The sequence below is a fragment of the Ptiloglossa arizonensis genome, chromosome 7 (genome assembly GCF_051014685.1).
Source record: "Ptiloglossa arizonensis isolate GNS036 chromosome 7, iyPtiAriz1_principal, whole genome shotgun sequence".
In the NCBI taxonomy this organism is placed as follows: Eukaryota; Metazoa; Arthropoda; class Insecta; order Hymenoptera; family Colletidae; genus Ptiloglossa; species Ptiloglossa arizonensis.
In genome coordinates, this window is record NC_135054.1 from 11,112,687 (window position 1) to 11,139,717 (window position 27,031).

The following is a 27,031-nucleotide window of genomic DNA, read 5'->3' on the forward strand; positions in this document are numbered from 1 at the left end:
AAAATGTATCCCCGACTACGTTGTTACGATGTTTGTTCGTTTGTGGACGTCATTTGGAGAACGATGGGATGTTGTTTATCCCAGGTGTCCCTCGTGCTTTACCCAGTCTAGTCCTTTCTACGCCGACTCTTTCATAAATAACTTATAAGGTAGATTTGGGCAAATTCTATACGCAATGGTATCATTTATTATTGAGCTCCATCGTGAGCAAAAAATTTATGAAACACCACAGTTCGGGGTTTCCCTTTCCCATTTGTGTTTCAACAATTCGTTAAATGAATATCTTTTTAACGTAACAATTGTTTGAGTGCACAAAGTGTTTCACGTCACTGGTTCGCAATTAACTGCGTACTGTTCTAACTGTGTAACATAGAACAAAACGAAGTTGTAAACATTTCAACTTTTCACGTTTGCGAGCATTATCCAGTTACTGTTGCAATAAAGAGTTTAACAAGCACGGTTAAATCCATGCATGTGAAACTATAATAATTCGGTTGTTCTAAATTTTGCAAAAGCTTCATAATACTTCCTTGTAGAAAATTAAATACATGTCCTATTTGCAGTAAAAAATACAACTGTAGTTTGCAATATCATGCATAAGCGTAAGAGTATAATACTAGTATAATATTTTGGGGTATCTAATTGTTGTTTAATTTTGAATACGTAATATTTATTTCATCAGGAAATATCGTCTTACTTTAACTTTCCTTAAAGTTCTATTTAAAGTCCTATTTGCAGTAAAAAATACAACTGTAGTTTGCAATACCATGCATAAGCGTAAGTGTATAATACTAGTATAATATTTTGGGGTATCTAATTGTTGTTTAATTTTGAATACGTAATATTTATTTCATCAGGAAATATCGTCTTACTTTAACTTTCATTAAGAATGTTGTTTATTACCTTACGGCCGATGATCAGTGCCGAGAGGATGAATCACTTGGAACTCGCTGAGGAATTGAATGAGAATAAACACAAAATATATAGAGATCAGGAGATAACCGTATGATTTTCGAGCCAGTGCTCCCATAATGCTTAAGTAAATAATTGTTGCCAGTAATGAGCAGAGAAGGAACACTAAACAGCCAGGTGCCATGTTGCTCGTTCTCACACTTATATAATTATCCAGCTCTTTTCTGGCTGCTATTCCGTAAGTTAGTCCCAATCCCAAGAGTGTGTTGAACATTGGTCCACCAAAACAGGCTGCATATCCCATTTGAGGATACCCCCGTCTGACTATGGCGATGTTTGATACCATATCTAAAAATAAATATCATCTGGCGTTAGACAATTGTAATTATCTGTTACTGGAACGTTTAAAGATTAGTGGGGCGGTCTATTAATAGTTCCTTCGTAAATATTTGGCATCTCACGGTTTACAAAGCTTCCCTTCATCACTGAATTGAAACAAAAGGAATTCGTGGACGCGATATAAACGCTGATCAAAGTTACATTTTATTTTAGAACAAATGAAAGATAAACATCTTATTTGTTACTCGTTCAATAAAAATTATAATTGAAATTATCTAGCGAAATATACATCACGATGAACAAACGAAAATTTAACTGTCAAATTTATACGTTGGTTTTAGTCGTCATTTTTTATTCGAATAAAATGTCCATTTCTATGAGAGAAAAATGGAAAACTTGAACTGGAATGAAATTTATGGACCACGAGGGATGAAATATTTATATAATATATATGTATTTATATATTTGCCTGTGATATTAATATTGAAACGAACATTTATTTACATTGAGCAAAAAACTAAATAATTTCTACACTGAACATTATTTACTACGTCGCTTATGACGAACTTCAGCTTGAGAAGGGAGATATTAAATGACTCGCTTATAAGTTAAATTCTTTCATTTATAATAGGCCACCCTATGTAACACATACGTATGTATGTAACGCTATATCATCCCCTATCTATTTCACGATCAAAGACTCCGTTTCGAAGAAAAAAAAAAGAAAGAAAGAAGCGGTCAGTGTACGTACAAGATAATGGTTCTTAATTGTTTGCCCGTTAAAAGATACTTAATATAAAATCTACAAAGTGGAACTTCAAAATAAAAATTACACGTAGAGTCAGGTTCTACGGTAACATTGTTTTATCACTCACCGCCTACGCTGTTACCCCACGCAAGGAACGTGATACCGAGCATGGCATCTGATAGCCTGAAAGCGTATCCTACGCATTGGAGAACTGCCATCACCTCACTGGCTATCCAATAAACTGTCAGCATGGCAGTCAGAAATCCCGCAAATGCAAAACCCTGCAATTAATGCGTTGCCCGCCGTTTCGGGCAAACGGCACTGTAATAGCTCGTCGAGTGCGAATGGTCGGCGCGAAACACGAAAAGATAGAAAAAGCATTCACATTATGGTACTTTGGTATGCGATCCACGTGGGTTATTAGAAACACCGTTACACCAATTGCAGTGCCAAGAACGAGGAATATTGGCAGCACTGGAACAGGGCCAAAGTTGCTGCACCAGACTGCAAAAAAAACAAGATGAAAATGAAACAATGGTCAAACTGACGAATTGCAGGATTTCAATCCATTAACTGTATCTTTACGACCTTTTTTTTTTATCGTTCCGATGTTAATTATAATACTTTCAACAACGAGTGTAATTATACGACCGAGATTAATCACGTAAAATCTATCCAAATATAGGATAAGTTAGTGTGTATTTGTATAAGATGTATACAGAGTGTTTTAAGGGATTAATTGTATTTTTCTTTGAGTAAAAAATTGAAAATATGTTCCCTAAATTAATAATTTTAAGTGGATACTTGGAATACGACTCTATTTGATTTTTCGCAAATTCGAAACATTACAAAAGTTACAAAGGTTTGAAAAACCTTTCAAATATACCAAATATTTTTTTGTATTGAAAATAGTGCAAATGAATGGTAAACAGTTGAGTGTACCCTATACTTGGAATAAATTTCCAAAAAATGCTTATTTTTCTACCGAAAAAGAACAAGTACCATCTTTAGTCTATATGTAAAAGTTTAAATAGTCGAAACACCTCGTAATAAGAAACGAAAAAGTACATTATTATTTAAACGTTGTTCTGTTTTAAGTTATTCGATATTTTAGACGAAAAACCTTCACTTCTTTATACGAATACATATACTGTAAAATTATCGATACGTTTAGTTACGAATAGATACATTTTAGTTAGAGTTTTAGTAGTATGGAAATTCGTTTCGAGGAGTCATGATATTATCAGCTGGTTACGAATCCATATTTCTTATCGTTCCTCTCGTATGCAGTGATTTCCCTTGGCCCATGCCAGGTCCCTGTGCCGATTTAAAATGACTCCTTACGTTCATTCAAATGCAGAAATTATATTCACTGTACGTATAGACGAACTGACGGCAAAGCAGAGCTTTAATCATTCCGTATTGCGCGTAATCGTACAGAGATATACATACTTTGCTTGCAAACTGAAAAGCTGCATATCTTAAAAATGATTGCTTCGCGATCGAAAATTGATAAATACTTTTCCGTTTCTTTTCACGAGTATCGTTAAACAGTCGTGCGTGTATCTACACATCTGAAATATACTGTATATTTCAACAAACATTATTCGGTGAATAAAATTTGGATACTCAACAATTGAATTGAATTGCACACTACGTATTTAAAAGTTAAGAGGGATTGCTTGATAAATGTAAAGTATTATTAGAATTTATAATTCTTTCGAGCGTTATATAAAATCAATTTATGAAATGCTTGGAAAGTTTATATACATTAGTGAATAAAAAGTATAGCGTTGAAAGGTTGCATACAGTCACATTTAACATTACTTCGAAATAGGGCACAATATAGCAAAATAGAAATTCGTGGAATCTGTTGCTGTGAAATTTTGCACCCCATCGAGACTAATGTATCCATTGGGATACAAATGTCTGGCGATTTGTTTTTATCCCAACTAAACACCGGCAATTTGTAAATTAAAAAAGAAAGAAAAAAAAACAATGGGAACTCGTATTTCATCGCGCCTGAAAATATGTCCGGGTGAGCTCGAGCTTTTATTAGCGAGGGGCAATTTATAACAGCAGTCGTAGAAGTCGCGACAATTAATACGACTAACCGTCTAATAGAAACAATGCCACCGTCGGTGTCACACACAGCTGGAAGCAATTTAGCAGCTTGGACCAGCCTTTCTTTGCGGAAGTCGGGTTCACAAGTGGGATAAATAATTGAAGTGGGAACATGACAGGTGCACGGATAATTAAAATGAATTTAAGGAACCAATTCGCGTTCGCCCAATCTTCCCTACCTATCGGATTAACATCGTACAGAAATTCTCTGTAAAGACCCTCCGGTCTGTCAGTGTCTTCTGCTTCTTCTTTTGCTTTCGTTGATGGGAAATTATTGCGCAGTTTTTCGCTCCTCAATTCCGTAGCGATTGCAACATCTGATACATGAAACATATAACACAAGATTTACAAAACACAGACCTTCCGAAAACGACGGTAAAATTCGTGACACGTTTCATTCGATTGGAAGAATCTTTGTAATTATCATAATCGATGAAAAATCAGCTATTCTTAATGAAAGTGTACAATTCTTTTCCTCTTGTCGCAGCAAATATAGTTTACTTAGAACAAGTCTATCGCTACAAAGATTTGGAGCATACGATAATAATTCAGATTATGCGATACTTAATTCTTAAGTGTGTAAACTTTCGAGTTTCGTGACAAAGAAGATTTCTTAATATATTGCAAATATTTACGCTATTTGTTATTAGTGTTTACCGAAAATAACGGAGATTCAATGACACTAGTGTAATTAGTAAAAGTACTTTTATGTAAATGAAACAAAATACACGAAATAAGTGCAGTCTTAAACAAGCATACATTTTAATTTTAAATTGTCTATGTTTCTTTAGATTTCTATAAACAATAATCGAAGAATAGTAACTAAAGAACAAATTTAATTTTTACGTTCAATGTGTACAAAGGTGAGCGAGATGGAAAGAAATAAAATCGTAGATTTGAATCAATTACCTGTCCTTCAGGTTGACAAGACTCGAGACCAAGTCGAAACAATTCGAGTAACAATACTGTACTGCAGGTCGATAGAATATTAAGTGGGATGGAATATTATGAAATAAAAAAAACAAGTCTTTGTTTGTCGTTGTAAATTAATGAAAACTATTACGCGATAGTAATCGACGGTTCGAAAAGGGTCTGAATGAAAGGAGCGAACGTGTCAAGAAACTAGATTCCAAAGTAAATTGGCGTCGAGTACTCGTGTTTCAACTTGACTCTCGAAACACTCCTAAAAGAACGAGTCAAGCGTTGCGTTTACAAAGCCCGATTTACGTCAAAGTTATAACATCAATGTTATAACTACCGACGTTTGATCCCGTGTAAACTTTATTAAACGACGAAGTAATTACACGTAGTTAAAGCCGTTTGGCGAAGAGGCTTAAGACTGTTACAACGATGTTAAAAACACGCATAAACGGTCCCAGTGTAACGATGGAAATCATACCGATCGCAAAAGATTAAACAAAATTATTCGGTAACGTTCAATTTACCGAGTGTCGTACTATCGTTTCGATCAGTTAACTTTTCTTTTCAATCAAGATATTTCGGATCTATAACGCGGATTGCACAATCGTGTTTTGTACATTCGGCATATATCTGATACATGGAACAACAATAAGCAACAAATGAGAAAATTCTTTTTATACTCGCGGTACGATCAAGTACGCTTCGTTTGTTGACTCGTTTATAATATTTCGAACAAGTATCGAATTTTTCATCATTGGGTTTTCATAAATTCATGATTCCGCCGTTCGAAAGTTGCTTAATTATTCGAGCTCGGTGGGGAATCGAGGTGAGTCTGGGCGTGTAAAAGCGTACTCGCTTAAGTAGGAGTAATAATATTAGCATTACTACATCGAAGTTAGCAACCGTGTAAACGTGTTCCAAAATTTATGAAAACGAGACGCTTAATATTAATTTAATGGAATTCTGGGGAACGAGCGATCAATCGTGAAAGCAACATACGTACCCATCTTGGTTCGTAGACCGAAAGCACGGGACCTCACGGGAATCTTAGGAATGGTGGCTGTATCCTCCTTGTTCGCCAAGTAAGTGCGCAAGACGTCTGGATCCGGTACACTTGGGATCCTGCCTGTAAAAGTACACAAGGAAGCCTTCGAGGCGAAGGATCGATAACTACAGTGGCGTAAGCGACTCTTTTGTTTTCACGAGTCGACGGATTGCCCCGAAATATTTTCAGACTTCGAGCAAACGCTTAATGATTTACTTCTGTTGCATACTAAGCACCGAAAATAGAAAATACTCGCGCATTCTGCATGTCGAGCAGCAACCCGCACCACTCGAATGCACTTCACTCCTTGGTCTTGTTGTTTTATCGACGCAAAGGAAACTGTTTCAAAACAATCCAACCTCACCGTTCGGTACAATTTTCGAAAGAGAATTTTTCCTCTCACATTTCTACCCACGGATTAGAAATTTTCTGTTAATATTTATTTACTTCTTCGTTGGAAGAACCGAAATTCTTCGATCTTTCCATTGCATTTTTAATCAAACTGTATCATTCGAAAGGTAAAACAAGTTTTGGCTAAATGTATCGATAAACGGAAATTTTTTGGAGATTTTTTGTATTGTTCAGGGAAATCGATGTTGGTTATTCGAGTTTCTGAATACTTTAGAATCTTCGTCTATTGATTGTGGGTAATATTTTGAAAAGAAATTGAATAGTCGGTTGAAAGCGAGCAAAAGAATTAGTAATAACTACCAAGTTCAAGGAACAGAGTTTGCATCGACATTTGCTTATGACAAACCATCTATGGAAAAGTCCATTGGAGCTCTAAAGAAAAAAGTAGCTATAGGAAAGTAAGAAAGAGACAACGAAATAAATTGAAGAAATTAAAGAATGTAGAACCAAGAAAGAGGAAATTAGAAAATGTAACTCATAGTTGATAATGCTATAGTTGCAAATTACCAAGAAAATTAAGCAATTTGCTTAACGCAAATGTGAACTTTCGTGGCTTCTTAGAGTAAAAAGTTACGATTAAAAAATACTAAACTACCGAATCTTTGATATCTCGTACACGTTACGTGACTTTTTGTCCACCTTGCGGAAGTTTTTCGATGAAATAACAATTTTAACGTGTTTAATGTCCCCATGTTCCAGCGCTTTTAAATCCAGCGTAAGTGTACTTTCTTACGTACATCGAAAGCACCGGTGCACGGAAGAGGAAACACGAACGAACGGAAAGCTAATTATCCACCCAGAAACAACAAATCTTACTAAAGCTTTTTCGAAACAAAAATCGATTTTCTGCTCCAGCGTCCGATTATTTGTATATTTATTTTATATTGGGCAAAAAAACAAAAAAGAAAAACGAAAGAGATAATTGAAATTTAATTAATACACGTTCCGTGCTTTCGATTGGAAAAATTGATTAACGCTCAAGTCGAGCACGGAATGCAAGCCGTGTCGAGAAAACTGAACAAAGGTTTCTTTCCCCGGGACCGAAACTTATAATTGCCGTCCAATGATACGGAATCTATAATTAAACCGCGATTTCATCCCGCCCTTATTGTTCCGAATTTATATCTCTTTTCGTAGCCCAATTCTCAAGAATAATATCGCAAGAGGGGCCGCATTGAGTTCTCGCGTTTAAATTAGGACCGTAGTTATTCTTTCGAATAGATCCACGGGAGAATTGAAGTTTTATCGGGGCGCGCGAAACCCGTGGAACGAATCTTTCTTCGCGATTAGATTCGACCTACGCCATTGCACGCGTAGCCGCGTTTCGCTAAAACTCGGTGCAGAAAACGGGACGCACTTTTCAGACTCGCCTCACGGTTGTCGTACATCTGCATTATCACCACCACGACGATGAACAACGCGTAGAAGAGAACGAAACCTGCAATTTAAATATATTAGCGTTACAAAGCAACCGGGCGGCCGGTCGTTGTTACCTGGCTTGTAACACGCGTACGCCCGTGTAATTAATTGCCACGGAATCGCGATATGACACGGAAAAAGTTTCGAGCACATTGTAAATCTCCTCTTAAATTAGGGGACGGTCAAAAAGGACTTACTAATTGTGTGGCGTTTTGTTTCGGTGCTCGACGCACGGCGGCCGCTTCTTGCGTGGTGTGCGTAAATTGGCGTTCAAAAATTCATAACGGCGAAACGAACGGGCGCAATTGCACGTTGGCCCACCCACACACCCACACACCCCCACCCCTCGTGTTAACAATTTCATGTGATCCGCGTACCTTTCCTTCGAGCGAGACCACTCGTGGAAACGAGAGAAACGTGTTCGATCGATGCTCGCCCGACGGTACGGAGTTTTAATTGTTTCGCGAAACCCTTTAATTGTTTTCTTTCGGGCCATTTGAAATTTTCTTCCATCGATTTAATTCGGCTCAATGACAGCCGCGCCTTTTTGCTTTCGTTCTTTTTAACGGCTTATCGGGAAACCCCGGCAGAAATTCGTCGGTGGCCAGATGGCGAGGAAGCCAACGCCAGAGAGATCGCGGCTTTGCTTAATTAAATTCGCTTCGGAGTTATTGTTATTGCAGAATTAAACCGCGTACTTATCGCTCCTCGTGGATAAACGTTTCCATTTCCATGATGCGCGGCTTATTTGGCGTGCGTAAATTATATTTCCCTTCGCTCGTTGACCGAATGATTTCGGTCGAACGTTGGACATTTTCTAGGATTTCGTACAGCCGAGCGAAGCTCGCCGAATGCGTGTCTGGCGGTGTAAAAGTTTAACAAAGTCGCGATACTTTCCGATGAAAAAAATATCTTTTTCTTTTACTATTCGATTTGCTCGAGATTTCGCGTGAGAATTTAATTCTCTTTAAAATTTTACTCGAATCTGTTTTGCTCATTTTCTTAATAATCATCCTTAATCGTTTTTGCTCAAAATTAAACAGAGTCTTTAGACAGGAGTATGAAACTTAAACGTAAAGTTTCATTGAAATCCATCCAGCTGTTTATATACATACATGAAGGTTTTATAAAACGTATCTTTCCGAGCAATATTTTTTGAAACTTTTTCCAAGCCACGACTCTGTCCCTACTCTTATATCAACCGATAAAAACTCGTGCAACGTGTTCATTATCGCCGTATCATGTGCATAATTGAAGAAATTAACAATTGAAATAAACTCGTTGGGCGAATATTTTCTTTCGATATTCGAATTTCTGCTTCAGCGTCCGATTATTTGTATATGTATTTTATATTGGGAAAATAACGAAAGAGATAATTGAAATTTAATCAATACACGTTCCCTGCGTTTGTATACGTATTAAGAAAAATATTGTGCTACATACTGAAAGCTTCCCAAAGGTGAATAGTTTCGTCTTTGATGGTGTAGCCGATCCAGCATATTGACACGATGTAGAAACAGGAGTCCCTTACGAGGAGTTTCAGATGGACACGGAAAGGTTTGACCAACGCTACCGAACCAGCAGCGACCGTCGTCACAAAGATACCAGCGCCGATCAATTCCGTAAACATTATTATATTTTCCTCGCTGCCAGATACGATGGACGTGAAGATATCAGGAGCACCGTTTCCGAATGCCAATATCGTCACTCCGGCTATATTCTCGGACAACCGCATTACATTGGCTATCACCGCTAGTGACGGACAGAAGCTGCACAGAAAAAGTTTTGAAAAAAAGACACGGCTAAGGTAAAAGGGGCCAGGGATTCTCAGTTTGGGCGCGATGGGAGCAAACAGGACAACGAAAGAGAGACACGAGCACGGTAACGATTAATTTACGACGATCGGTCCTGCTCGATACTTGATTTCCGGACACGGAACAACATCGAAGTTGCTTCTCGCCATCCGCTCCATTTGATATTTTATTTCCGGCCGTTCGAGCGAGCACCGAGTACGTACGCCAACGTTATCTTTTCCCCTATCGCGAATCGAATTTCGATGCGGCTGCATTTGTAAATGCAGCTGCTCGGCTCGCTAAATGAATTAGAGGCCAATCGAGCGCGAGTTTAGAATCAAGCGCGTGTTTCGACAGATTTCGATTACATCGGTGATCGAACCAACGAGAAATCTAACGTTCGGGGAGGAAATTCCGATCGAAGGAAAGAATCTTTATCAAAGGGGTATGGAATGTTTTGGAACGCGAACGAAACGTTTTACAGTTCAAATAATTGATCAACGATTCCGTAAATTGCATTAATAATTGACCGATCTTTACTCGTAAAATCTTTTTGTAATCCTGCAAAACTATTTCCATATTTACTTTCCATCCTTTCTACTTTTTTTTCCATTTTGTAGCAAGGTGTATTTATTGCTCTGTGTAAGTACTGTGTACAGTAAATATAACACTATTATCAAGATCTTTACATATACATATCTATTTCTAATATAAATTTTTATTTATATATATATATTCCTATATATGTCTTTATATTTCACAGTCCTGCACGCGAAACGAACATTTATACCTTTCCGAGCATCCTAGCAAACGCTTACGTTTATCACAGTTGCAACCAATCGGACGCAGCCATTGAGACCGGTAACAGATTGTAAATGCTTACACCGCACTTAAATTATGTGAATCGGGTAGACAGGACGCTATCGTGAAATTATTATCACCAACATGTTCGAATTTTATTAGGGTAGAAAGTGGTCAGCTATCGCGTCGCGGACCGGAATCGTTTCTTTTTAATGACGGATATAAAGTTCCCTTCGACCGTCTGGATTAAAATTGAATCGGTTCCAGCGTGAAAATACGTCGATTCGCACGCACACGATGAGCCATAATTCACCCTTTACCGAACACAGTGTGCCGTCGAAGACTTTACGCGTCGTATGACCATCGACATCCTGAGTTTTATGGCAAATCATAGAGACTTTATTCCCGCAATAAACGTTTTACTAACAATCGTTTCGCAATTTCCTACTTTTCCGTTAGAAGCACAGAATGAATCGCGCAAAGCACGAGACAAGTATCTTGAAAAATACGAGCGATCTTAAGAAACAAGTTTTAAACTTTGGCAAACTTAATGCACACTTTTTGGAAAATTTACTTCTTTGTTGGTGAACGTATCGAGGGGATTTCAAGGTCTTTAAGTATTTTTTGAAAAGGTATTTTTGACCGAGGAATTTAAGAAATCGTGTTTTAGATTATTATATTTCCTTGAAAGTTAGGGACTTGAAAATGTGTAATGGAAAGGTATTAAATAGAAATTTGTACAATTGTTGAAAATATAAAGGTAGAAGGATTTTGTTTCTATAAAGATTGTAACGGTTTAGTGGAATAGGTTTTCGTTCCTTTTACTTTAAAAATAATGACTCACAAGTTGTCTGCCGTGGTTCCTAAAATCAGAAACAAGTACAGCAGCCATACAGTTATAAGTGCTATTCCAAAAGCGAAAAAAATCACGTTTTCTGTATGAAAGGTGCAAAAGAGAATCCTTGTGTACGGTAATATGGAATCTGTGTGGCAGTCGTTAGTTTTTTTCACCCATTCGCAACGATTTTGGAAAGGAATCTGCCAAACGTACGAACAATCATCCTACAATGTTGTGAAGGAAAAATTAATAAATTAAACGGGAAATTGGAGAAAAAAATCTAGTGCTATTAGAATCAAATTATAGAGTTCTTAAAATGTAATTAACACAGATAAATGAAGGAAGTGAAAATTTTGCGATTTTTAACACTATGTTGGAAATTGATTTCCATGGAAAGAGAAGAACAAAGTAAAAAGTCTGAACACTTCGTAAATTTATTGTACCTCGCGTATTGGTAGTTGTCCATATCTTAAAAAATAGTTCGACCATGAACTCATAGAATATTCTCTTTTTATTTAACTGTCAAATCTTTAACCTATTCCTGTTAACTCGAGAAATGGGCTGTCAGCATTCTACTGTTAATTACGTGATAAAATTTCAATTGTTCAATGAAATTTATATCTTGTTAGTGGTTGACGATTGAATTCCAATAAAATTTTAATTTCATAGCTTTTACTCTACCTCCTTGTAATCGAGGTAAAATCCTCAAGATGTAATTAAATACATCGCTTCGCACAGTTTTAAACTCGTTTTACTCGATACTGTTTTAAAAACGCGTGGTAAAAATATTTCAGAAACGACTGAATGAACTTGCTCAGATTTTTTTTGCTTATTCCATGCAAAAAGAAGCAATCTTCGACTTACAGATATTTTGCTCCCAGCTTTTCTTCTTATTTTATAGCTAAGAAGAAAACAAATTTTTACGAAATTCCTCCTTTTCATTTGGAGTCTCCATCATTTTGTACAAAAATTTTATTATATTCTAAGAAAATGTTTGTTCCTTGTGATTGCCATGATTTCTGTAAAAAGTACAATTCAGAGCACATCTCACTGTGATGGATGTTTCGCTGTCATTTTCTATTGTCTCTCAGAAAAAATTTCCATAAATCATCCTTAAAACACACACAAAAGTACATGGAATAATATACCCTACAAAACTTCTGAAGGAGACAGCCTCAGGTGCATACATAAATATGTGTTCCTTTAATAAAAAGACACCAACATATAAAATGAAAACTTCGAGCGTTACAGAAAACAAGAAATTTTGACCCGCGAAGGTCTTCCTTCCAACTTTCTTAAGAGAATTAATTATTCAGATAACACTGGATACAGTAAGTAGAATTAAGACTTATATTCAAAACTTCATTTCTTTGGTCTGTTTTACTTTTTACTCCGATTAAAACAGATTATAAGTTTGTTTCGTTTCTTCGAACGAATAATTAACATTAAAAAGCACGTTGTATTTAGTAAGTAATTAACAAATTATCATTGCAAATTCATGTTCATAATGATTTCTATGAAAATTTTGCAAGGTTGTATTTTATCATTTCCATAGTAGGAGTTATAATAAATTAAAATAATATATAACTTTAGTTATTCGCTTTAAAATTGTGCTGCCTTTCATTTATAAAGAATATAGGGAACCAGGAGATTAAACAAAAGTTTCATCTTTTTTTATATCTATGAAATTATATACAAGTAATTATCGAAAAATTCATATATTTTCCCTGTTAAAATTGTTCCCATTACTGACCCTAATAATAGGGTAAAAATCAGGACAAAATAAATTCGATACACATGTATGAAAATCTTGAAATATTTTTGTATAAATTTACAAAATATAAAAATTCAACTATAAGGGTTGTGAAGAAGGTAACTTGATACGAGAAAACATAGATTTTTCAATAATTGTTTCTGTGCAGTTTTAAAGATAGAAAAAAAAACACGTAACTCTTATTTGAAACTTTTTTTCGATATCCCTCATTGTTCTGCAGCTATTCTACGAATAAAAACAAGTTGCAATTCTTTTGTTGGATAATTTTAGTAAAATGTTTAAAAAGTAAATTATAAGTAAACTTTCGCGTTATATAACCATCGCGTGTAAATTCACGTTCAACAGATTATTATCTATTAAGCATTGTTTGGCGAATGTACAGCACAATTTCTTTCCCTATAATTTTAAACGCGTTCAATTATAAACCTTCTTCTTAAGGCAGTTATAGATCTTGCTTCACACGAGTCGACGTAAATTAAATGGATCCGACAAAGAGCAAGAAAGTTTGATCAATTTGTCACTGTTATGAAAATAAATAGGACAAATTGTATTTACCATACGTCACGACGATTGAGACCATTTGTAATCTCCGAAGTAACCAAACTTTCTGTAGTACTTCAAACAGTACTTCCACCAACACATATCCACCACACAACGACAAGTTTATTCATTCAACTCACGAAATTATTCTATTCACGGATGCACGGATGCGACGTTCAGGTGAAACTAAACAGGAACGCTCATTCACACTCGTTGGATGGGAGCAAGAGGCTCATTAGACGCAGTCCACCCAGTTTCTGTTGTTTCTTGTTGTCGTGGAATGATGAAAAAGAAAACCCAAGACAGGGTTAATGAGCACTGAAGAAAACGAACTCGTCGAGTTTTCCTAAACTGGGCATCTCGACGAAAATAATGTTACACTCGCTTTTTTTTTGTCATTGAAGCAATAGCTAATTACGAAATTGATACAGAAATTGTTGGTGCTAAATTAACCGAATAATTGGGAAATAATACAGCGATAATAGATTTTTATAGAACTTTAATCAAAACAAGAAGTGTAATCAAGTTTATTAAAAGGCTAAAGTTGATTGCTTGAGGAGATTTTAATTTGAATTAATTTTCGAAACATTACTGATATGTTCCGTGTATTGTTCAGAATTTTGTTCTGTTCCTTGAGCGTACTATGCAACACGATACAAACAGGTCGGGTTTATTTTATTGCCGTCGTATTGTACTATGTAACATAAAATATTTTTCTACAAATGTATATACAATCGTGATATTACAGGGAAATATATCTGGGATCACCAGCATCTGTAGCAATTGTTACAAAATCCAATGCCGGCTGCAACTCGGCGTAAAACCGTAAAATATTAAGGGTAGAAAGGGATGAATTATTTGTGACACATATTTTTTTAATAAACATTAAAATAATTGCTGGCCAGGAAAAAATTATACAAATTAAACGAAATACATCATTATAGTATTTGCATGTTTAATTTTTATTATAACACTTTCGACCGTGTTTTTTCGGTGATCTTTAGTAAAATGTAAAAATAATTTACAATACAAACGTACATGAGAGTAATGCAATTGTAATATTGATTTATATGTATATTCAGAAGAAAGAACACGACCAAAATAATAAATAAACTTACGTGTAGTGTGGTTGTGCGCGTCAAAAAAATAAACGGAAATAGTTATTGGTTGAATAGTTAAAAACTGAAATAGAAAATATAATGATATCGATGTATTATACGATATTTCAAATCGAGGAATGAGTGATATACAAATTATATCCATATTTATAAAATATACTAAACGTATACTAAAGAAGTATAATAAGTTTAATCCTTTCGATTAAATGAGATGGAAATTAAAAGGTCGATCACGTCACGATTGCATTTCGTGAACGGAAACGCAATAAATTGAGCGAGTCGTGTATTTCTGTACGTATGATTCAATCGATACGTCTTAAAATCACAGAATCTAATTGATTTTTATTAAATTTTTATACAGCACACAGAATGGACAAATTGAGTCGATTAGCAAGAAACATTCCGAGACCGTATAGAATCCGTAGCATTTATCATCACAAATGTCATCTTTCTTTATTCGCTCTACTTTGATCCCGTCTTTCAAAGCAATTCTGCGCTGCGATAAATTATTTTAACATGAGGTTCTTTTAGGAGACCCTTTGTCTACCTCTCTATAAGTTCGTTTGGGTAATTGAAGGATGTAAACATTTTGCACTGAGAATCTATCAAAGCAAAGAGGGGCACTCTCCGCTCGGTATTCTTTTCCTTTAGTTATTACTTTTATGCATTTAAATCTTTGATTCGTCGACATTCAGCATGAATAAATAAGTAATAGATGGAAGCGTCAGAGAACAACGGGAAAGCTTTTAAAAAAATTATATTTACGAATTCAATGCGCTTTGTTTCATTTAAAGGAATATCAATTGGTAAAAGGGCTATTAAATCATTTGTCGAAATAATATTTAACTAAATTTACAACAAGATGTCGGATCGCCACTGCATCAAAGACAAAGGATAAGAAATGTTGAATGTCATAAATAAATTAGAGAATCGTTGAAAAGTCGAACGGGGAGAATACTGCAACTTGAAACATTTTATACTTTTTTTATATGAAGTATTTGAGATCATAAAGGCATACTAATAATTACACTTTTATTTGGAAAGAGAAAAGAACTTTTGAAGTAGTGTATATTTCTAGAATCTTCAGCAACGCATTACGCTTAAATAAATGAAATTTCAAACTTGTATCAAATTTGTGACGTTGATCAACCAGTGACGATATTGCCGCGTTATATTATTGGGAAATTTAATTATGAATATTTATTCACGATTGTAGTTAGTATCTACATTTTATAATATTTGAAGCAACTCAACAAATACACGTACACGCACGAAGCAATATTCTTGAAAAACTTAATTGCGTTCATTTTTTTTGTATTTAATTTAAAATTCCTAGATGCTACGATATTTCTTCTGTAGTGAGAAAACTTAAATACTTCATTGGATTGCATTCGAAGTCGCAAAAGGGACATGATTTTCCCCCAATTTACAACTACGCTTTTATCCACCCAACGAGAGACGAAGAAATATTCTTGAAAAACTGAACTGCGTTCATTTTTTCATGTATTCAATTTAAAATTCCTAGATGCTACGATATTTCTTCTGTAGTGAAAAAACTTAAATACTTCATTGGATTGCATTCGAAGTCGCAAAAGGGACATGATTTTCCCCCAATTTACAACTACGCTTTTATTCCCCCAACGAGAGACGAGCTCGGCTTTCCGGCTTCCTGTTTTTGCTACTCCACGTCCGCGCATTCATAATAAAGTGCAAGTGATATAACGTTGGAATATGCAAAAGCTTCTTTTCGCGGTATACGACGACTCTTATAACTAGTATAACGACGTTTTCTCTTCTTTGTTACAGCTACCGAAATTCTAAGGCCGTGGTCGGGGCTGCATTTAATGTAGACTCTACGCCAGAAGCGAATTTACCAAATAAAAGTATCAAATCGATGAAAAAACGATTATTCCAGTTAATCTAGGGGTGGATTGCCAAAATCGCTCCACTTTCGATATTTTGCGTTATTTTTCCAATTTGATACTAATTTCTTCACGAATTATTATCGAATACTGTAGTTTGATATTTAAAACATCTACCACTGCGTGGTTAATCTTTCCCCGATTGTTAGATTCCATTCAACTAAAGTGAATTAGTCAAACGTTGCACCAAACCTCTCTAATATTTTTAAACATCTATGACAAATAAAATTTCGACAAAAAATATTTACTTTTTATTTCGTAATACTCGTATATTTATGGTTATAACGTTAGTCGCCGTTTTAGAAAATTAACGAGACTGACATCAAGAAGGCGTTGACAGTATACTATTTTGAAACGAATTAAATTACAAAAGGAATAGTTTCTGTATGTGATTCAAATGATCGTGTTCAGTAGTGTAAATTACTTATCCTAATCCTGTATAAAAATAATACGTTGCTCACTTTAGTTTCTTTTCGCTGTCTATGGACGGAGTTCTCTTTCGACAATGTACAATTATTAACTTTAATAATTTGTACACGATCCAAATGACAAATAGGATCGATACTGTCATTACGAATACAACATCCAGCAATAGATATTGATACCATGTCAAATCTGTAGCTGCTGTCTTCAAAGAATTCGAACCGTGACGAATTAAATATTCGATCCAGTAGACGGCTTCCTCCAAAGGTGGAATTGGTCGATCTCTGAACTGCATAGAAGCTTCTTGTGCAGCTATACTGTAGCTGTGGATCATATGATAGATACAATTTATAAACATTCTGATACAGAGCACTCAAAATTAGTTTAGAATTATTAATTCATCGATACACCGATCGTCAAATTTGTTTCTGATATCAAAATTATCGTAATTGGTAGATTTTTAAGAATAAAACTAAAATTTGAATTAAAAATCATTCGTATTCTATTGTAATGTACAGTGGTAGTATCAAATATAGTATATTATAAAATCATACTACGTAAATAACGTTTTCGATTCTCGTTGAATAGAAACTTGAGAATGATCAAATACAATTGTCGAATTAAAGAAGATCACAAATTATTCGCAAGGAATTTAATATTCGTTGCTGGCTGTTAATTTGAGTAGAGATAGAACCAATAGAAACATACTTCGAATAATGGCACATCCGTAGCGATTAGTAGTAACTCTCAAAATAATCGTAAAAGTACTCGTACGCGATTAAATTAATAGCGACAATATTCCAACGGACGCGTAATTTACGAGATAATTTTACGATCGCTATCATAATCATTTCTGTGGATAATCTCTGGATAAACGTAAAGTAAAGCCGCGAAACGTTTAAAATTCAATGTAGACATTGGAGTGGTTATCGCGGTACTATTGCTCGGCAAATATGTATAGATAGTACAAACGATCCAGGGCAGAAGAGAACTCTCTCTCTTTCCTTCTCTTTCTACCTCTTTTCCACGTATTTCACTTCCGCTGCCTTTCATCGTTCTTCCTATCGTTATCTGAACCACGAAATTTCCATTTGCAGGAAGAACGGAGCTTCTAATTACCTCTTGTTCACGAGAAGTTCATTTAAAGCGTTCGATACTGTCTCGTATGAAAGTTGACTAATATGCACTTGCAAAGCCAGTCCTTTTTGCACGAAGTAGGCCATATTCGAGTGCTGATCCCCGAACATGGGCATTCCGAGAATCGGTACTCCACAATAAACTGCCTCTTGGCTCCCCAGCAATCCACCATGTGTGATGAACAGCCGCACATTCGGGTGACCTGGTAATTTTCAGAGTGATAAATTTGTACGTTTGAAACGTCCCTTCTACCATTTTTCCGTTGGTGGAGATTTTTTGGGACGGGGCACGTAAAATATTGTATTTGGAACATTTCGCGTTGAATAACAAAAAAATTTGTAAGTATTGTAGTCGCTGATTTTCTTTTTAGGCTTGCGTAATATTGTTTTATTTTTGTAGGTGGTTTAGAATAGAGGTAGGGAAGTTATATACGTACATATATCACGCGGTTGAATTGTAAATGAAATTCATTTTATATTCGAAACATTAAAAATACATGAAAATGTTTGAAAATGAACATAAATTGACAATACTTCGTAAAAAATTCACAAACCTCTCAAAAAAACTGGCTAGTACTATGTACTGCTTCCGTCGAATCACAGTATGTGTGTTAAATTTAACAATATCGTTTCTTTTTTCCATTGCGTAATTATTTTCACTGTGAGTCGTGTGTAGCGACTAAAATTGAAGGACGTAACTTTTGTAGAAATAAAGTTTTGGTTAATTTTATGGAAACTTAAAAACACCCAGAGATATAAAAGTATCATTGGGGGTGTTCTTAAAAATATAGGACCATTTGTGGTATCAATTCGACATGTAAAAATTAGAAACGTACTTTCTTTATACACTTGTAAATTAAATATCACAGCAGATTTTTAATAAATTTTCATACGGCACGTAGCATATCTCTAATTTCCTTTTTATTAATTTTTAGACACGCGATGACAAAAAGCTTGATCATCCTAGGATATAACTAAACTTTCACCATACTACATACTCAGAAGAAAGAAATTTAATTCCTTCGATTTCAAGTAGTAACGAGGCTAGGTCTTTAAATAGCATTCTCGTAACGAAATTTTGCATTCTAAAAGAAGAACTATAACTTTACTTTAATCTTTTTATAAGAAGGTAAATAACAATAGGAATTTAACGTAGTTTATTCACGGTTATGAGATATGGGAGAACTGTAATAAGGAATAAAATTGTTCTCCACTTTGTTTGAAAACATACGAAATTCAATGTGCTAAATTTAACACGCCATGAGTGGAGGGGTTAAATAAAGTATCGTAGTTAGTGAAACGGGAACAGTGCTTTACGATACCCGATCTACTACGTAACAACGTTCACGCCAGCTTGACCAACCGATGGGACAGATCCTGTGTCAGCTTGATCCACCGGTTGGTCAAGCTGCAATTTATTAAGCATTCGTTCATGTGTGCCAACAAATAAAGCTAACAGTACAGAAGTACTCGTCACTCGTTTATAACAGGACCAGTGCTATCAACTATCTAGAATTTCTCGTTCCACGTCACCCGGTGGAGAAGCTCTATACAAAATCAGACGCCGATGTGAGTCTGTTAACGATCACAATTGTGGCCCAATTATGAGACAACTCGGAGTCAGCATTTCAGAAAATAGACTGCAAGCATGAATCAGAGCTGCAATTTCTATATAAAGTACTAAATAGACGAATTGTATATTTTTTACCTTTAGAAAGTATTCATTTAAATGCTACAATTAGGAAATATAAAGAAAATTACACGTTTTGGCCATGTTCTAAAGACACTGTGCCAGGAATGCAATCGAATTAGTTTAATTATATAACAAACGTATAATCTAAACAAATAGAATCTATTAAAGGGCTGTTTGTACCGGTTTATTCAATATTATTCGAAGCTTTAGCCAGCAAATGCATATCGACTTATTTTGTACAGAATGTACTTTACGTATATTCTAACAGAATGTTTTATGAGGTAATTCTTAATGTCTTGTATAAATAACTGAAAGGGATCTTTAAAATACAGAAATACGAAACATCAGGAGTATTGAACATGGTTCAGAGAATCGAGAGAAATTCGAGAATAACGTGACTTCGGCTAACGCTACAGTAGCGTCAACACAGTAGGCAAAATTTGTAATAATATGGCTGTAATGTTTCCATGTACCGGTCTAATTATTACTGAATTCTGTCTAACAATTCAACAAGGAATCTGACATGCTCTGGCAAATTTATCGACAAGATTTCGGATCCCATTTGCGCGTCTAAATCAATTATTTCAATTACGATCGTTTGCATGCAAAGTGATCCGACTGCTAACAGCATACGAAATGGAACGTACAGGTAACGCGCGTGCAAATTTGGACCCATCCCAAGATTTAACCCAGACCTAGGTTAGATTTCACCTACCCCTAATTCACACATTATTCTCATCTCATAATTCAGTCTATATTTACGATGTAGCAAATCCTCAAATCACACGAAGCCATAGAACGTTTCGAACGTGACGCGCATATGGAATATATACCGTAACAATGTTGAATGGTGCTACATACTGGGTATAGGAACTTTAATTGTGGTTGAGTACTTTAGTAACACGAATGTACACATATGAAACATTTATCGTCACGAAATAATTTTTCTATTCATACCTTTCCATTTTCTTTTTAAATATAAGACAAATTTTCTGACATTAAATTTTTAGTTATAAATACGATATTGGATTTTTAAAGGTAAATATTTCAAACCAATTTGCTCCACATCAAGAATATAAATTTATAATTTTGGAGTTTATCGATGAAATATCATTAAAAGTTTGTGTAGATTTTATACAGAGAACTTTAATCAAAGTATTTCGTATTTAATCAATTTGTAGGTATTTTGGTAACTTTTTATGCAAATAAAGTTCGAAATAACATGCACCGAAAATTATGATACGTTTTTATTGATTTGCTAAGTAAAGATAGAGAAATAGAGAAGTATTATGTAATTTTGTTTCTTAAGAAACTATCAAGTAAATGAACTAATTTTATTTTCAAGTGTAACAGTTTCTAGAGAATAATTGCTTTTGTACCTATTTGACTTATAACCATTTTATTGCAATTTTCCTTCGTTTGAAAACATTAATATCGTAAAGCATCATTGAGAGATTATAATGTAATAATAATTACATTTTCATTTCATATTACATATATTGGTGCTATTGTTCCATGTTTTTCGATTTTTATATATTTCATATTATTCTATTACTTTTGTCGTGAATGTAAATTTTCTTTCTCTAAATATTGAAATTAGAAAATTACACGATTTTCGTAATTTTTGTAAACTATTTATCGCTAAATTTGATTGCTCATCTATTACGTGAATAGCAGATATTTTTAATCAATGACTATGGATAACGATATAAATTCATTAATTATCTGTTAAGCCTTGAAACTGATAAAAACAAGTTGTTTAGTGAAGTACCATGTTGGACTTGTAATTTCGCTTCTCAATCGTTATCATAAACTTTCGAGTTTCGAGAACCAGTAGACTCGTCCATAAAATCTTTCACCTGTGTATATTTTTCGTCAATTAGTATTTTACATACTTCTTAGCATCATAAAATCAGTCATTATCGTCCCCCGATGGCACTAAACAGGATTACTCCCAACAAACGACGCGCTATATAATAAACATGAAAAGAGGATCGATATTCGAACAAATTGGTCTGCAGATTATTTAACGTTAATGCATACTTTAAATCAGTTTTGCGCAATTTCGGGTTTCAATATCCGGATACATAAATGGGGTTGTCGATTATACCAGGAAGCGTGTTATTGTCTCGTTGATGCAAGTACAGACACATCCTATGGATTATTGGCATGCACGCAAGGGGATCGAGAGGTGCAAGGGTTACCCTCTGAAAAATTCGAATTTCAAATGTTAACTGTAATCTCGTGTACACGGCGCAACGAAATGAGACTCCATCAATGGAGTGAAAATATCACTTTTTTATGGAGGATATCGCTTTTTCCCGTACAAGGTTGCACCGAAAACAACTTCATCGAATCAATAAAGCTTAAAGTGAGATTCGTGTAATGATTATATTTTAAATCAAACGAATCTTTAATATCTTGAATAGACCACATAAATTGAACTAAGTATCTTACCTATTTATAGGTGTATGAGCAAACTGGTTAGAGTATAATAAACTGTTCAAAGAGGCAAAGAAAATAATAGAAAAAAATTCTTCTCGAGAACAATTTTAACATTTTAAAAAATTTTTTTATACAAGTATGAAAATATAGTATATTTTTATTCTTTAGAAGAATGTAAAAACAAAATATACGATTCCATTAACAAAATACCGACTCTAAAATATAAAGAATTCAGTTTATACGTTCTTTTTTCACAATAACCGGATTAAAGCATTATGAAATAACTTTAAGCTGCTTATTGAAACATATGTGGAAGAATATTTAGCGGTATTAAATATTTATAAAATTGTAATTCATATTTGAATGCGACAAAAATAACGATATGCGTTTATTTGTATTTGAAATTCTATCGAAACCTTAATGAAGAATAGTCCCACCCATTATTGTAGTTTTCGATTAATTCTTTTAAGAGCTTACATAATATGTACTATTGTCAAGTTCATTTGAGTACTATATATACATTCAAATATTAGCAAACTAGAAATTATAAATAGAATATTTAAAATACTTCAATATATTGTAATATTTAATATTTTTTCTTACAAAATTACATTATTAATTTCAGGCAAACTAAGAGATACAACACATAAATACAAGATATATGTTGCTGCAATTTTCAATTAATTCTTTAATGTCTATAAATATATTCTTTTGTTTTTAAATTTATAATTCATTTCAGCATTAATTGTATATTTTTCATATTCGAAACAAGATGCTACGAAAGTGTGTAAGTGTTTCACAAATATATTTTGAGACTAAAAGTATTACGCGACTAAAAAAGATTGAGAAATGCTAGCTTAAAGAATAGGAATATTATCTTTGAGGATCTAAGCAAAAAGTGGGAAGTTTTATGATGCCTTCTTGTAAGAGTGCTGTGAAAAACCGCATGGCACTTACAGTAATTGTCACTTTTAAGTGATAAACTCGCAGCAGGTCACTCGAAAGCGGGGTAGGTTACGATTTTTATCTCCAGCTGAGATAAAGCCACACGGACGCCATTTAAGGAGAGTGAATGAGACATAACGAGAGTGAACGAGATAGAGTAACAGCGAGTGAGTGTTGCATTTAGATACGGGTGAATAGAAAATAAATAACTTGTAGCAGTTTAATTTATCTAACGTAGCAAAAATTCGATATTACATAACGTCCAAGGTAATTAGAAAGTTGTTAGGTATTTTTTCGTGTCGTTCGAGCTTACATACAACAACGATCAATAGTGTCAACTTTTAGGTACGTTATTTTTTAATATAGCTTGACACTGTTTGTCTCAAACATGTCTTTTATTTTGGAGTTTGGGATTATTGGTTTCTTAGAATCAATTTCATTCATGTAATTCAAACACGTTAAATCGTGATCTATTATTGGATAACTTTTAAGCAAAACTAACATCAACATCATAAATTAATATTCTATAATCCTATTAACACGAAAAATTTAGAAATAAATTCATTTAAAAGTAAAACAGGTCCCCTTTAAAATAGGAAACACAAGAGAAAAGGACACAGAGAAAGTTAAATTTTAAGAAACAAAATAATAACGTTCGATACGAAAACAAGACTGCCCGTTGCAGGCATATTAAATAAAAGTATTCTATATTATATGCCATCGGTTAGAAAGAAAAGAGCGTTTCCTATGAGTGCATTATACGCAGAAATCTATTAAAAACGTAGAATAAACATTCTTCGTGCGGTTTTCTGAACATCGATTTTAAACCTCTTTGATGCACTTCATTAAAAAATGCCCAGGTAATTTATTCGTAAAACAAGGCAACCGATCAGAAATATTGTAAAACTTTTAACATAGGTAATTTCGAAAATTGTATGCAAAACCATTCGCAGACGTATCATTATCGTTAGGTAATGTTCGCTCGATAGTTGAACTGGGAGATACAAGCATAAAAGAATATGTACGTACACAATACGGAGAGCTGCGGCGCCCATTCGATGCACTTAACGTTTTTGGGCAGCGGGGGCATTTTCCCTCTGGAGCACTTCCACAGTATTTGCTGCGGTACTTGCTCGAATGCTCTGTAAAAGGCAGCAAACACCTGCCTCGGCATGGTGGACGTGTCTATTTGCGATCCTAGACTAAAGTAAACAACGCCGTCCTTGCCTTGGGAATCCAGATAATCCTGGAGATCTTTTGGCAGCGGCGGTGGATCTGACATCGGTATATGAATACCACCTAGCTCTTTAAATCCTGGAGTCAGAGAACGCGCTGTGCTGACAGCTGAATGTCCGTTTGTTAGGATCAAAGATATCCTTGATCGCAGCGAGTCGAAATCAGGTAAATCGTCGCCGAAGTGTTTCTTCGCGATTTCATAGCTAGGTTTGTCGGAGTAATATCTGCCATAGAACAATTAGATTGCGATTAGAATTTTTGTGAAAACGTGACAGTAATTATAAATTGTACTCTCTTCGGTCGGAATAATTTTCAAACATCCTTGACAAATGAATACAAATTTTTGTGTTCAAGGTTACCGAGCTATCGTGTTGTTACGGCCTTTGGGTTCGTGTTAATATTAACTGATACAATGTACACAAAAGTATCTCGAGTCCCAGTTGAAGAAACACAGATAACCTCCAGATGTAAAAAGTACATTTATAAACTACACTTTATTGAACATTACATTAGACCTAGAATATCTTAAATCTTGAGACAGTAATTCAATATTTCGTAACACGTTGATTTCGTAAAATATCTATAACATGACAACAGATGTTAGGTAATGTTTAATTAAAGCGGGGCGATTGAGAGTTTCAGATAAGCCCGGTAACTTAACACCTGGTATCTCGATTCGGTGTAAATATTTTGAAGTGTCGATAAAACGTTTTACCTGTAAATGAATTTGGTGGACAGAAAATTGAAGAAATTGATGAATCTTTGAAGAAAGTTCATCCGATCTGTATATCTACTGAAGAAATTGGGAATGTAACTGGGGTTGTCAGGATTCCTTAAGGTATCACTTGCCCATGGTAGCGGGGCGCTGGTTATCGCACCAACCACAATGGGTATCTTTAAGGCATGACCAATGGCCAGAAAACAGTCGGTGCAAAAGATCTCGACGATGTACAAGTCAAAGCTTTCCTTGGACTGTACGAACTCTTTCAATGCCGAATTATTTAACACTGCCTCGCACACAGACGGGCCACGACGTTGCAGCAGCGATTTTACATCCATGAACGTAAACCAGTTATCGTAGATCATGAATTTCATGGTACCAATCAAACTTGGCAAACTTGAACTAACACTGATATCCGTAAAATTAGACAACGGTGTTTTTTGTGGAAAATTCGAGACAGAAACGACTTCGTGGCCCTTCTCCGCAAGTCTCTTCAGTAGCGGTTCGTATACGTTGTAATGGCTCTTTGCTTGGAATGGAAAAACTGATAAAATTCTGGCACCATTGACACTAAAGATCACGCAAGAAATCACTGTTAGTACGAATAACGTATTCATCGTGTCTAGAACGTTTAAAGATCTTCAACCTTTAAAATCTGTTTAAAGTTCACGTGTTATTAACGGAACACTGTCGGAGTGACTTTTACTGGAAGAAAATCAATCAATGACTAACAGAGCGACTGATATGGTCGATCATCGTGATACGACCAATGATAAGAATGTTTACGATGATTACATTCCTTTAATATTGTTATTCATGACGATTTTCTACTTATGCTAATGTTCTATGTTCTTCGACCGATTACGTCAATAAATGGAGATGAGCAATTATCGGCAAGATAATTAACAGGTGTTTTGTAACACAGTTTTAAATGGAGCTGAAAGAAATTATTATATTACCGGAAAAGAATTTTCAGCAATAACCAAATGTAGCATATTCCATAATTTTCTATATGGAAGAAAATTCACTATTCGAACGGATCATGCAGCATCCTTTGTTTTAAAACAGACAAGTAACTCGATGAATCGAATTTTAAATCCATGCTGGGAGTTCTAATTTATTATTCAAAAGTATGCAATTTTTATTTAAACAACTTTTTTCTAGGTCTCGTCATTTTTTAAATATTGGGGAAAATGTGTTTTTCTCCCCGAACTTTGAGGGCTGATTTCACCCCCTAGATATGAATAATAGCAGATAAACAAAAATACGTGTCAGATATTTTTTCAAGGAGTATATTATATGTAAGTTTCATTAAAATCGACGATTTACATTTAAGTGATACCTCTTGTAAGTATTATTAAAAATAAGTCAAGTTTAATTTATCTGTGAAATTGAATTCTTCTGAATTATTCGACTATCGTTGTAGCAAAAACTGTGCAGTTTGATATCAAGAAACGCAATAAAAATGACGTAGAAACTCTCATAGAATGTCCGGTAGAGAAAGACTAAGGTCTTATCGAATTATTTCACGATCGTGGTACTGATTAATTGTCTCGTTTCACCGACGAAGTTGTGAACGCGAATTACAATTCCCGAGTACTTTCTCGCGCGCGAGATTAAACTGGTGCATTATTAAGAAATGCACTGGGGGAATAAGAACGCCATAGCAAAGAGGTTGGAAATGGAGGAATAATATAAGAACGAACCGAGCGGAAAAGAGTCGAACT

At 34.8% G+C, this 27,031-nt stretch overlaps 1 protein-coding gene and 1 long non-coding RNA gene across 2 annotated transcripts in view; one reads left to right on the plus strand and one right to left on the minus strand.

Annotated features, from left to right (window-relative positions):
* On the minus strand, nucleotides 1-26,017 carry LOC143149129 (UDP-glucosyltransferase 2-like). Its single transcript, XM_076316226.1, has 12 exons — nucleotides 25,299-26,017; nucleotides 24,377-24,807; nucleotides 18,248-18,467; nucleotides 17,167-17,451; nucleotides 9,363-9,688; nucleotides 7,858-7,938; nucleotides 6,048-6,170; nucleotides 4,303-4,440; nucleotides 2,385-2,503; nucleotides 2,127-2,280; nucleotides 904-1,260; nucleotides 1-113 (listed from the first exon to the last, which is right to left on the minus strand). The coding sequence occupies exons 1-11, from the start codon at nucleotides 25,919-25,921 to the stop codon at nucleotides 905-907; spliced, it is 2,856 nt and encodes a 951-aa protein (XP_076172341.1). The 5' UTR covers nucleotides 25,922-26,017; the 3' UTR covers nucleotides 1-113; nucleotide 904.
* Nucleotides 23,521-27,031, plus strand: part of LOC143149130 (uncharacterized) — a 22,113-nt gene continuing 18,602 nt past the window's right edge. Inside the window, exon 1 of the long non-coding RNA XR_012992707.1 lies at nucleotides 23,521-23,692. This is a non-coding gene — a long non-coding RNA (uncharacterized LOC143149130). The remainder of the gene's footprint in view (nucleotides 23,693-27,031) is intronic.